The sequence below is a fragment of the Acomys minous genome, assembly GCF_964271855.1.
Source record: "Acomys minous genome assembly, chromosome: 12".
In the NCBI taxonomy this organism is placed as follows: Eukaryota; Metazoa; Chordata; class Mammalia; order Rodentia; family Muridae; genus Acomys; species Acomys minous.
The window spans coordinates 93,005,781-93,018,859 of NC_140493.1; the positions used below are offsets into that span (position 1 = coordinate 93,005,781).

Here is a 13,079-nt window from a genome sequence, read left to right on the forward strand (position 1 = left end):
CTCGGGAGGCAGAGGCAGGTGGATCACTGTGAGTTCAAAGCCAGCCTGCTCTACAAAGTGAGTTCAGGACAGCCAAGGCTACACAGGGAAACCCTGTCTTGAAAAAATAAACACAAGCAGATCGTGGTGGTGCATGCCTTTAATCCCAGCACTCCAGGAGGTAGAAGCAGGTGGATCTCTGTAAGTTCGAGGCTAGCCTGGCCTATGGAATGAGTTCCAGGACAGCCTTGGCTACACAGAAAAACCCTTTCTCGAAAGACAACAAAACAAAACAAAAACAAGCAAACAGACAAACAAACAAAGCATTCTATATAGCGAGGTGCAAAATCTGGCCATATGCAATGGCTTTACCCACCTCCTTTCCAGTGTGACATTGCTCACACTCCACAGTACAGCCGGCCACAATACAGATGCTCTGGAAGGCTCCTCAGGATGCTCATATACCTTTTCTTTTCTGCAACTTTACATCCAGCCCTTGCCAGCTGGATTCTGTGCCCTTGAGCAGCTTTCCTGGACCTTTCCGTATATATCCCTATCACAAAACACTAGGGGCTGAGGATGTAGCAAAGCTGATAGAGTGCTTAATCAATATACAAGAAGCTCTGGGTTCACTCTTCAAGCCCGGCACAAACCAGGTGTGGTGGAGCACACTTGGAATTATCAACACCGTGGGGGAGGTAGAGGCAGGAGGGTCGGAACGTCATTTAAGTGTTAAGGTCATTCTGGTCTTTCAAGGACAACCTAGGAAACATAAGACCCTGTTTATAAACAAACAAGCTGGGCAGTAGAACAACGTGGGGACACCCTGGTACATCATTTCCACCCTCCCAAGCATGCACCACGCGCCCCAGACACGGCTGGGTTCCTTCCATTGGGTTCTTCGCAACTAAGTATTTAGGACTGGAAACACAGTATCACAGTTCTCAAAATGCTTTCCCGCCCCCTGGAGGCCTGAACTTGACACACAGGAACAAAGATTAGCCACACCAACAGAGACTCGTCTTTATTGCCGTTTTCCTAGAGACTGACACTGGAGAGCAGAGGGGAGAAGTTAGGACCAGGACAGGGACTGAAGATGGGTTCAGACTCCGGACCCGTCCCTAGGCGCTAGAGCGGTGGCTGTTGCGGTCAGACAGCGGCGACCAGGGCAGGGACGTGGTTCTAGCTCTGCGCCTGCGCGCCGGCCCATGGTCAGGATGCCTGCTGCGTGGTTGCCGTTGGCCTGCAGGAGGCGCTGCAGGCGGCCCTGAAGGCCTGAAGGTCCAGGCCGCCGCTTTCCCAGAGTCAGGATGCCGGCAGCGTGGTTGCCAGCGCCGTGCAACAGTTCATAGAGACGGCAGGAGCACGTCTTCTGGCGACAGCAGTCGGGCAGAGGCTGTGCGTCCACCCCAAGTGACAGCAGCGCCGGCGGCAGCAGCAGCAGCAGCAACAGCGTCAGGGCGGCCCAGGGAACCTAAAGGAGACAGAAGCAAGGTGCAAATGGGTTTCACTGCACACCCAGTAGGCTCGGAACGTGCCTGGCTGCCATTAAATGTCCTGTGTCTGGCTCCTTTGTCAACTCACCTTCACCCTTCAGTACACAAGCAAGCCATCTCATCCAGGAAGCCCTCATAGACTTCCCAGGATAGAATAAGTTTGGCCCTTGTCAACGTATTTAAAGGCTTACCTCTGCACCTGCAAACAGGGGTGTCAGAGTCTACCTGTACCAAAGCTTGACGGAAACAAAAGGTTTATTCAGTGTGGTCCTTCCTTCCATACACACAGCAGGCCTATTCCTTTGCTGGGGTTCAGTTTGAACACCGGCTTTTGGACCAGTTTCTCGCCTTCTTGGAACAGCCTTTGCTCAAACTACTAACTAGGCATTAAATCATCCCTACTACCCAGGGCCTGAGTAGAAGACATAAAGTGACAATTACTAAAGCATCTGGGACACAGGTGCTCAATAAACGTGAGCCCCTAGAGAGTGGCAAACCAAGCGTTAACCACGCAGGCCGGTTGCCCACCCAGACTCCTACTATAGAGTCAGTGCTATACACGAGAAAGATTATCACTCGCCCAGGCCCTGGGCAAGCACTCTAATTGCCTCCGTGGTTTCGTGAGATCCACTGCTATCCCTTGCTCTTTACCTTTGTAGAAGGAAGGTTCATGGTGTCTGGAGCTCAAGGCAGAGTAATCTGGTGAGATGGTGGTGTCTTCAGCGTAGCGGTCCAAATACCCAGGAAGTCTGAGCGAGGCCAGTCTTCTTCAGTGGTCTGCTTTCAGAGGCCAGGGGTTTATAGTGCTCTGAGGTGTATGGGGGTGGGGGCGGGGGTGGGACATGGGTACTCGAAACCAGACAAAGACATGTCTAAGATTAGCATCTTTCAAGGGATCTGTCTCCAGGTTGGGCCCAAAGAATGGCCATCCTGTCCCTGGTGCCCCGCTTCTCTGTCTGCCTGTTTCTTGGAGATGGGGCGTCTCCGGGTACTAATGAGGTTACCTTGCACCCAGGAATCTGAGTTCACAAAGAAGTCTCCGCTGGGGCACAGGCTAGAGACAATGGGGGAGGGGGGAGGCAGTTGCTAATTAGGGACAGACGAAGTGGCAGCCTGAGAGCAACTGTCCGTGGTATGTTGAGGGTTGGACGAGTAGGGAGGGTACCTGGGTAGCAGGCTCCCCCTACACCCCACTCATGGTCACTGATTCTGGACCTTTTCCCTCCATGGAAACAGCTCTTGAACTGCCCTCCCTTCCCTTCCCCTCCCCACAGCTCTCCTTTTCTTCTGTCCCTTTCACCAAACTCTTCCGTGGAAAGCCTGGAAACTTACTGTGGGGAGAGAGAGAGAGAGAGAGAGAGAGAGAGAGAGAGAGAGAGAGCAGCCAAATCCAGTTTCTAGAAGTTGGTGGAGGGTAGACGTCGCCTGGGCCAGGCAAGAAGAGGATACGGTCTCACTCCACCATCTTTAGGATTGAGCCGTCATGGAAGAGAGTGTGGGGGTCATGGGGTTGGGGTGATAAAGGACTCCTGTTACCTCCAGGCCAAGCTGTCCTTCAGGGCCTCCTTAGGAAGCTCTTGATGGCTGGGTGTGGTGGCATATGACTTTAATCCCTGCACTTGGGGAGGCAGGGGCAGGCAGATCTTTGTGAGTTCAAGGCTAGCCTGGTCTACAAAGGGAGTCCAGGACAGCTAGGGCTACACAGAGAAACAACAAAACAAAACAAAACAAAAGCTCCTGATGTAGATCAGGTCAGTATGGGTGTAGGGACAGCAGTGTGCCTAAGATGTGACTCCATTTTCTATTTTCTTCCTTTTTTCTTTAGACTTATATATATGAGTGCTTTACCTGTGTGTATGGATCTGTTCCAAATGTGTGCCTGGTGCCTGTGAATGCTAAAAAGAGAGCTTTGGATGCCCTGGAATTGGAGTTATGGATGTTTTGACCCACCATGTTGGTGCTGGGAGCCAAGCCCAGGTCCTCTGCACAAGCAATACTTCCTCTTAATGGAGCCATCCATCTTCCTGGCCCAAATGTCCCCACGTTCAAAGAGCACATAAGAATGGGTGGGGCTGACATCTGGGCCCAAGGATAGTTCAACACAGGGGAGGGACTCCTCAGATACCCACAAAGATTACCCAGTCACTTCCTTCTGGATGGGGCAAGGGGTCCCTCAAAGGTTTTGCCTGGAAAGTCACTTCATTAGGTAGGTAAGGGGGCAGAGCATGCCTGGGAATGGACAAAGTGAACAAATGATTGTGTGTGATGGTGCTTGGCTCACAGGGGATGGGGGTGGGCCTTATGGTTGCTATGGGGTTGAAAGGAGAGATCAGGTGGTTAAGGTTTCCCGGGGCCTTGTGTGCCAGGCTGGGCAGCCATTGGTGGTAGGTTTTATTTATTTATTTATTTATTTATTTTGGTTTTTCAAGATAAGGTTTCTCTGTGTAGCCTTGACTGTCCTAGACTTGCTTTTAGGCCAGGCTGGCCTCAAGCTCAGAGAGATCCACCTGCCTCTGCCTCTCAAGTGCTGGGATTAAAGGCGTGTGCCACCACTGCCCAGTGGAGGTGGTAGGTTTTTAAGAGGCTGATGTGGGGCTGGGTAGGAAGGAGGGAGAAACCCACAGGTGGGGGTATAGGAGGGAAAAAAAAAAAGGTTCCGAGGCAGAACTGAAAGCTGGATTCTGAGCTGGACTTGGGAGGGCTTGCAGGTCTTAGCCTCCTAGCCTTAGTTTCCTCACTGCCATGGACGCTATCTGCAGACAGCCCTAAGGCTCCTTCCTGCTATGACACTTTGTGACCTGAAGTAGAGTTTCTTCCTTCCTCGTCATGGGAGTTGATTTGTGCAGGCCAGGCCAGGAGGGAGCCCAGTACTGAGAAGCTGGCAATAGTTCCTTCACCTTCAAGCTGCGCTAGGGATGAAGAGCAGAAGCAATTGTCTGCTTGGTCCTGCCAAAGCCTGCTGGGAGGTCGCCAGGAGCTCCTGCGCGCTCACACTCTTGGGACTAACCCGAGCCAGTGTGCAGAATAGGTGGACGCCGCAGATCTCAGGGCAGACAGGGGACGGATGGCTGGGCTTCTCAGGCTGTGACTGAGGCAATGGCATTGCCCCCTCCCCCCATGGCATTCCTAAGGCAGGGTCCAGACTCTGGGTGTGACAGTTTTATTTGGGGATCTGGAGAAATGGCTCAGCAGCCAAGTAGTCCATTTTTTTATTTTTTATTTTTTATTTTTTTTTACGGAGGATCTGGGCTTGGCTCCCAGCATCCACACCGCAGGTCTCAACTGCCTGTTAACTCCAGTTCCGGAGAATTCACTATCCTCTCGTGGCCTCTGAGAGCATTTGCAGACACATGGTGCACACACACAGATTAACATAAAAGAAAGACACTAATTATTATTTTTTAACTACTTTTATTTGGGAGTGGATCCAGGGTGTAGAATGCTAGAGAGGGCAGGACGGAGGGAAGAGAGGAGCGCTAGTAGGAAGAGTATTAAACCCTGGACTGTTCTAATGGACCAATAGCCTCATCCTTTCAGGAGATTGTGCAAGATACACCTCAGACCATGAGACAATGATGCTGAGGTCTTTATTCATCTGTTCCTGCTCCCGGAGCACCACCTACACTTTCAGCCCATGCTGTCCCCTGGTCAAGCACATGAGAACGGCTGAGACACAGGAACCCATGAGGGTGCATCAGAACGCCTTAGAAGCATCATGCAGGGTGAGCTGAGGGCGACACCTCTAAGGCACTGACTTAAAAGGGTTCTGCTGTGTGCCCAAAGCCTGCATTTTACAACTTGCCAGTGAGTCTAAGGCCACCTCCCTAAGATCCAATGGCTCTGATGGGCCAACAATACGTGAGCTCTAGCCCAGGACTCAACATCCGGAGATGCCCCAGAGGAGAGATGTGGCAAAGGGAAGCCTGGCTGCCTTGGTTAGGATATGACCCTCTTCTGCAGGAGCTGGGCCTGGTGCCTGAGCCTGAGGACCCGAGGCATTTCGGGAGGGAAGGAAGAGGAGGGGCAGGCTGCTAGCGCTTCCCGGAGTTCTCTGAAGCTGCCGGGCCCCACCAGATGGACTTTGGCAGGACCCACACTGCCCCGGAACCGCAACGACTTGTAGTGAGGGGAGGTTTCCTGAAGGCAGTGGTCAAGCTAAGGACAGAACAGCGGGGTGAGGCTATGACGCGGTGGCACGGCGAGCACGGTGCGCGCGACCGACCATACCCAAGGCGATGCGCGCGACCATACCCAAGACTACTACGCGCACTTAGGATTTTGGCATGGAGATGTGTGTCGTGGGACCCCCCTGCTCCCTTTCTCAGATTCCCTGAATTGGAGCTCCCCCTCGCTCGTGCCCCCTCCATCTCCATGACAACAAGGGCCTTGTAGGGTAAAAGAGACTTAGAATCAAGACCCTGGTCCCATCGGTTACCTTGTCTCGATTTTCTTCCGACAGATTCCTCAACCCCCTCAGCTCCACGAATACTTCGTAATGTGGGGCGACGGAACCCTCACAGGAGTCTGAGGACAAAGCCACCCGGACATAGACTTCCTGAGAACAAGGCAGCCGCCAGAGCAACACCCTCTGCCTTCACTTCTTCCCTATTCTAAAGTTCATGGGGGAAGAAATGATTCTTGGTGGTGCGTAGCAAATAGAGAAGCTGGCGATTAGAGGAGATTCCTGAGTGTGAGAGAGGTCAGGGAAGAAAACGGGTGGAGAGGAGTGGGAGTTAGAGAGGATTTGGTTAGGAACAGTGGGAAAGTGTGTTTTGGTTTTGTTTGTTTGTTTGTTTGTTTTTTGAGACAGGGTTTCTCTGTGTAGCCTTGGCTTTCCTGGACTCCCTTTGTAGACCAGGCTGGCCTCGAACTCAGTAATCCACCTGCCTCTGCCTCCCAAATGCTGGGACTAAAGGCGTACGCCACCACACCAGGCTGAGGAAGTGTGAGTTTTATCTCCTTCCTAGAAAGTCTCTGATCAGAGTAAGTATGGGTTGGGGGATAGCAAGACCCAAGAAACGGAGGTAGAGGCTGATAGAGATGCTTACCCAGAATACTGCTCTCCACACAGACGTGGTCCAATAGTTTGGCTCCTGGCCACTGTCCCACGGCTTGGGCCAGGGCCACAGAGAATAGAGCCTCACCAGTAGCTTCTCCTCGAACACTCAAGGTCTGTCCCAGCCTGAAGGAAGAGAGAGGAGGGAGTGGACCCAAGGCACAGGGACAGCCCCTCAGCAACCCCCCGCCCCGGGGTCGCCTACCTGCGGGTGAACCTGACAATAGGACACTGATTGTAGGCACCAACCACCTGCACCACGTCACCCATGCGGCACCTGATGAGCCGGGTTAGGAGGAAGAGTAAAGCTTTTGTCCCCTCCCAAGGGCAGGGTCCTCATCAGAGGTGACGGGGGGGCCAGTAGGGGATCACCTGGTCAGGCTGGTATGGTCAGTGAGCACCAGCTCATACTCTTCCTCCCTTTGGACATCAGTAAGGAGGAGCGTGGAGGCTGAGTCTTCTTGGGTTCCTTTCTTGACTGGAAGCAGCTCGATAAAGGGGTGTCCAGGGGGCAGAAGATAGAATCCTTGGGGTTGCTCCGGCCACAGGTTTAGGGCTATCACCCCTATAGAAAACAAAACAGGCCGGGCGGTGGTGGCGCACGGCTTTAATCCCAGCACTCGGGAGGCAGAGGCAGGTGGATCTTTGTGAGTTCGAGGCCAGCCTGGTCTACAAAGTGAGTCTAGGACAAGCAAGGCTACACAGAGAAATCTTGTCTCGAAAAACCAAAACCAAAAATAAAAAAAAGAAAGAAAGCAAAACAATCCTGTGGTTGTCAACCTTGTGGTGCATTCCTTTCTACCAGGCAATGGCAGAAAGCAATGCCTCACTCTGGATGACAACACCCCCCCATCCCCCAACCCCCACCGAGCAAAGGCTCTTGCTACAGCCTTTCTGGACACCCTCAGGTCCAGCCTGCTCCCTCCTGGTCTTGACTGGGTGGAGGTAGGCTGTGGTTCTGTAGGGTTCAGAGCTGGAAACCAATCCTGGTACGTCACGGGTGAGTGCATGAGTTGATACGTCTCAGTGAGCCTTGGCATGCTTAGCTGTTGGGCAGTTAGTAACCCGTACCATTCCGGGCACCGAGGAGGAGTCAAGAAGGTTAAGTAAAAGTATATGTGGCTCAAAGCATGGTAGTCAGCTGTGTGACCTTTGCCCCCCAGCCCCACCTGCATCCAATCCCTGCATCATGCTGACCTCCAGAGGCAGCGTAAGCAGGAGAGAAGAAGGCTAGCCCTTGGCACCACAAGGCCCTAAGGGCAGCCATAGCTTCTGCTTGGCCTCCTGCGTCCAGCGTCACCACCACCTGTAGCTTTGGCCAGAGACGAAGGGCCAGTCCTCGGGCTCCCTGCTCTAAGGCCTCTTGCAGTTCAGCTGCTCGTCCGGGGAGAGGTGTTCCTACATTCCCAGCTGCTATGGCCTCAACCAGTTCTTTGCCATCAGCCTCCAGGTGCACAAAGACATCCAGGAGCTCCACAGCGGTCCTTGCCTCCAGTCCCCTCAGCCCAGGGCTTGTCAGTGCCTCCAGCAGTAGAGTTCGGGGATCCTTGGCTCCAAGAGGGCTTACCCGGCCCAGGGCATGCCCGAGCCAGGGGACAGAGTAGGGCCACGGGGATGTAGGGGTCACACAGGCAGTCCTTCCTGGAGCTAGCACTTCTGGGTAGGCTTTGTTTAGGGTTACTAGACCCAGAAGGGTGGCCTGGAGGCAGAGAGGAGTGACGTCAGACTCAGACCCCAGCTGCCACTGAGGGGCCTTCTCTGCACGTCCCTTGGTGAGGGGCTACTCTTGTGGGGTCTGGGGTGGGGTGGGTATACCTCTGTTTACCTGCAGAGAGGTCTCTCCATGGTACTGAGGTAAGGTGGGGGGCAGGGGCTTCTCTTCACTTTCTTCCTCCTGGGCGTGGCTGGGTTTGGTCAGTGGGAGATGATTCCGGAAGGTGCTCATGTCTGTAAGCAACCAACCCCCGCCCCCACCCCACCCCAAATTCCAGAAACTTCTCAGGAAATGAGAAGACTGTGGAGGTCCTTAAGGAAAGAACCCAGAAAGGAGCTGGGAAGTAGAGTGATGGCTAGAACAGGGCCCAGCAAAGGAAATTCCATCTTTATAGGAGCCAGGTGTAGGCTGTGGTAGGGCTCTGGGCCAGGATGCAGTGTATTGGTGGTAAGTGAAGGGGCCTCTGGGTTCTAGAATCTGACTGTCTTGTGGGCTATTTTCTCTCTTTGGGCCACCTCCCCCAGGTGCCAGAAACACACCTGTGTTCTCCTTGGGGAGCCAGCAGAGGCCCTGGGCTCGGTTCAGACACCACCTGAGGGCCTGCTGCTGGCTCTGGCTCACATGCAGTGTTCTCTGCTTCAGTTTCTGCTGCTGCCAGGCAGCTGCCCAGCCCAGCAGTCCCCAGGCCATCTGGTGCTGGAGACCGATCAGCCAGGATGGCCTGGCATCCCGAGACCTCTGTGGCCAGAGTATGGCCAGTGGGGGCAGCAGTAACAGCAGCAGCAGCAGCAGCAGCCACAGCAGAAGCATCTCCAAGCAGCTCCTGGGAGAAGAACGGAACAGAGCGGGACCTGAGGGGGATAACCAGGTTTTCCCACACACTCCCCTGCACACAGTAACCAGAAGAAGATAGTAGGAGGGAGCCAGGGCCCCGATGGGCAGGTGGTATGGAAGAGAGACCCTCAAGCCTCTGGCTTCCTTCTAGCTGACGTCATCCTCAATGCCTTATCCCTGTTGCTAGAAGAACAGCTCCCTCAGAAGGCACAAGGAAGGCTGGACACAACATACGACATTTGGACCCACTCCCAAGTGACTCTGCTTTCTCTCAGGATCTTCCCTGGCCCAGTTCCCTGTCTCCACTAGCGCCCAGGGTATATATATGTATATATATGCACCGATCACAGCCCACCTCTGCCTAGTTTCAGCACCCCAGATCCCTCAGGGTCCCTCAGGGCCTCTGATGTCTGTATACAGCAGGCCAGAAAGTTGAAGTGATGACTTTAAAGGGCAGGGCTTGGACAGGAAATCCGGGCTGACTGGGCGGTCCTTAGGGGAGGGTGGGTGGGGGGTGTTCTTAAAGGAACAGGCCACCTCAAGGGCTAGGGTAGGGTGCTCATAGGGAGGTGTGCGGAAGAGCGCTGGCACGCTATTCTCGAGCAGGCTCAGACTTGAGAACGACTAAAAACCACAGGTGTGGAGGGTGTTTGTGCACACCTGCCATTCCAGCCCTCTGTGATGTGACAGGAGGATCTACAGTTAAAGGTCATCCTCAGCTACATAGCAAGTTCAAGGCCAGCCTGAGCTACACAGAGATCTTGTTTTGTTTTGTTTTGTTTTGTTTTTTGTCTTTCCAGACGGTTTCTCTGTGTGGCCTTGGCTGTCCTGGAATTCTCTTTGTAGACCAGGCTGGCCTCGAACTCACAGAGATCTACGTGCCTCTGCCTCCTGAGTGCTGGGATTAAAGGCGTGTGCCACCACCGCCCGGTGAGGTCTTGTCTTTAAAAAAAAAATCCTACTTAGGAGGCAGAAGCAGGCAGATTGCTGTGAGTTCAAAGCCAGCCTGGTCTATGAGGCGAGTTCAGGACAGCCGAGGCTATCACAGAGAAACTCTGTCTTGAAGCAACAACGACACCAACAACAAACAAAAAACAACCAACCTACAGGATATAGTGGGCAAACATCTGTAGTCCCAGCATTTGGGGGCCCCAGGAAGAGAAATGGTTCAATCAAGTTTGAGGCCAGTCTGGCCTACAAAGCCAGATACTGCTTTAAAAAAAGAAACAATATTCAGTCTGGTCTACAAAGCGAGTCAAGGATAGCCGAGGCTACACAGAGAAACCCTGTATCGAAAAACCAAAATACCAAAAAACCAAAACAACAACAACAACAAAAACCAGATCTGGTGGTACATACTTTTAATCTCAACACCCAGAGGCAAAGGAAAAAAGTCTCTGTGAGCTCGAGGCCAACCTGATCCAGGACTGCCAGACCTGTATCAAACAGCAACAATAATAAATAAATAAATAAATAAATAAAGCAGAGACACCAACAAACAAATATCCTAAGTCATCCCCAGCCCAGAATCCTCTCCACAAATTTAGTTAAGAAAGAAAAATGACTTTCATCTGGGCAGTGTTAGCCCTGAGTGTGAGGCTCATAGGCAGTCTGCTAAACAAACCTCCAACATAGACGGCAGCTTCATCCTCTCTCACAGACACACAGTCAGCTATCCAATGGCCACTCCCTAAGCATGGAGCCTGCTCCAGAACGGAGCGCAAGTACTTAATGATCTCACAGCACTGTTTGTAATATATAGTTCGGTCACCCTTTACCTGGTAATAATTGGTGTGATTGAGTTTACTCACTGACTTTTATCTCAAGGAAAAAACACACACACAAACAAACAAAAACAAAAAGAAATGATATTTAATTTTAGGAGAAAAAAAATCTCAAGCTGTGATTCACAGGGACTGAAGCTATAGCTAAATTGATAACATATTTCCCTGGCATATGAAAGCCGTGAGTTCCATCTCTGGCACTGCATTAAAGTGGATGTGGTGGCCCCTGACTGTAACCCCAGATCTTTGGAGATATCGGCAGGAAGGGAAAGAGTTCAAAGTCACTCTTGGCTACCTATCAAGTTCAAAGTCAGCCTGGGCTGACACCTGTTTCTAAAAAAGATATGTAGGGGTGTTGGAGAGCTGTCAAGGGCACTTACTGCTGCCCTTCCAGATGACCTGAACGTCTGGCACTCTCTTTGGGTAGCTCACAAACACCTGTGACTCCAACAGATCTAAAGTTGTCTTCTGGATTCCACAGGCAACTGCACACATGAGGACACACACAAACACATAATAAAAAGGAATATTTCGGGTCAAGAGAGATGGATAGCCAAGGCTACACAGAGAAACCTTGTCTCAAAAACAAAACAACAACAACAAAAAAAGCCAGGTGACACACACCCAGAGAGTCAGGCAGATCTCTGTGAGTTCAAGGCCAGCCTGGTCTACAGAGTGAGTTCCAGAACAGAGTAACCCTGTCTGGAAAAACCAAAATAAATAAAAAAAATATTGAAATAAAAATAAAACAAAACCAAGGCGGGGGCTGGAGAGATGGCTCAGAGTTTTAGAGCACTGACTGTTGTTTTGGAGGTCGTGAGGTCAATTCCCAACAGCCACATGTTGGCTCACAACCATCTGTAATGTGATCTGACACCCTCTTCTGGCGTGCAGGTGTACACAGGGGCAGAGCTCTGCATACATAATAAATAAATAAATAAATCTTTCAAATAAAAGCCAAAAACCAAGGGATTGGGATGCATGATGTGAAATTCACAACGGATCAATAAAAAGTCTTAAAAATTAAAATATTTCAAGTGTGTGGTGTTTTTGTTTTGTTTTGTTTTGTTTTTCAAGACAGGGTTTCTCCTTGGCTGTCCTGGACTCACTTTGTAGACCAGGCTGGCCTTGAACTCACAGAGATCATCTTGCCTCTGCCTCCTGAGTGCTGGGATTAAAGGTGTACGGTCACCACCGCCTGGCCTTGTTTTTGTTTTAAAGAGATAGGGTTTCTCCGTGTAGCCCTGGCTGTCCTGGAACTCACTCTGGCCTGGAACTCACAGAGATCTGCCTGCCTCTGTCTCCCTAGTGCTGGGACTAAAGGCGTGCACTACCACTGCCCAACAAAAATAGATTAAACTCTCTTTTCTTTCTATTTTGATGCAGTTCTGCAACTTTATTTGACACTCAGTAGGTCAGTTCTCATCCGTATTGACCGTCCGTAGAATTTGGAATGAGATAACAGGCATGTCAGTTACCAGCGTGTAGAGCTTGTTTGGTGAGTCCTCATCTTCATTATGTGCTCTGGACAAATGGACTTGAACACACTAAGGACCACGCCTTACTCCTTTGGCCCAGACAGCCTTATTGAGCCTGGTATCTATGCAAGCATCTGGAGTCCCCATCTCCTTCATGGCAAAATTTCGAATTTCTTTGAGTGCCTGAGGAGCACGCTTCATGAAGCCCACGCCCTGGATGCGCCTGTGAATGTTGGTGGTGTATTATCCGGTCACTGCCTGGTTCATGGCAGAATGGCTCTTCTTCTTGCCACTCTTCTTTACCAGAGCCAGTCTGCCAGGCTCCTGACTAAATCATTTCCACTGTAGCTAGTTTATTTTATTAAAAAAAAAAAAAAGGGCTGGAGAGATGGCTCAAGGGTTAAGAGCATTCATTGCCTGCTCTTCCGAAGGACCCGGGTTCAATTCCCAGCACCCACATGGCAGCTCACAACTATCTGTAACTACAAGATCTGACACCCTCACACCAATGCACATAGATTAAAGTTAAATAAAACGTTAAAAAAAATTCAGCCGGGTGTGTGGTGTACACCTTTAATCCCAGCACTTGGGAGGCAGAGGCAGGCAGATCACTGGTCTATAAATTGAGTCCAGGACAGCCAAGGCTACACAGAGAAACCATGTCTTGAAAAGCCAAAAACAACAAACAAACAAACAAACAAACAAGCCCACCAAAAAATTCATATAACATATTTTAAT

At 51.3% G+C, this 13,079-nt stretch overlaps 2 protein-coding genes across 2 annotated transcripts; both read right to left on the reverse strand.

Annotated features, from left to right (window-relative positions):
- Positions 1-977: 977 nt before the first annotated feature.
- On the reverse strand, positions 978-2,259 carry HCRT (hypocretin neuropeptide precursor). Its single transcript, XM_084748903.1, has 2 exons — positions 2,127-2,259; positions 978-1,453 (listed from the first exon to the last, which is right to left on the reverse strand). The coding sequence occupies exons 1-2, from the start codon at positions 2,145-2,147 to the stop codon at positions 1,082-1,084; spliced, it is 393 nt and encodes a 130-aa protein (XP_084605029.1). The 5' UTR covers positions 2,148-2,259; the 3' UTR covers positions 978-1,081.
- Positions 2,260-4,866: 2,607 nt separating this feature from the next.
- GHDC (GH3 domain containing) lies at positions 4,867-9,536 on the reverse strand. The gene is made up of 9 exons (XM_084748817.1): positions 9,435-9,536; positions 8,785-9,068; positions 8,357-8,478; positions 7,729-8,230; positions 6,904-7,096; positions 6,737-6,808; positions 6,524-6,657; positions 5,911-5,999; positions 4,867-5,630 (listed from the first exon to the last, which is right to left on the reverse strand). Exons 2-9 carry the CDS (start codon positions 9,053-9,055, stop codon positions 5,412-5,414), a joined length of 1,602 nt encoding a protein of 533 aa, XP_084604943.1. The 5' UTR covers positions 9,056-9,068; positions 9,435-9,536; the 3' UTR covers positions 4,867-5,411.
- Positions 9,537-13,079: the final 3,543 nt, after the last annotated feature.

Coding starts and splice junctions, on each gene's coding strand:
- HCRT (XM_084748903.1), bottom strand. CDS start 2,147: ATGAACCTTCCTTCTACAAAG. Junction 1,454..2,126: donor TGAACCTTCCTTCTACAAAG/GTAAAGAGCAAG, acceptor TGTCTCCTTTAG/GTTCCCTGGGCCGCCCTGAC.
- GHDC (XM_084748817.1), bottom strand. CDS start 9,055: ATGCTTCTGCTGTGGCTGCTGCTGCTGCTGCTGCTGTTACTGCTGCCC. Junction 8,479..8,784: donor GCTCCCCAAGGAGAACACAG/GTGTGTTTCTGG, acceptor GGTTGCTTACAG/ACATGAGCACCTTCCGGAAT. Junction 6,000..6,523: donor TGTGGAGAGCAGTATTCTGG/GTAAGCATCTCT, acceptor CTTTGTCCTCAG/ACTCCTGTGAGGGTTCCGTC.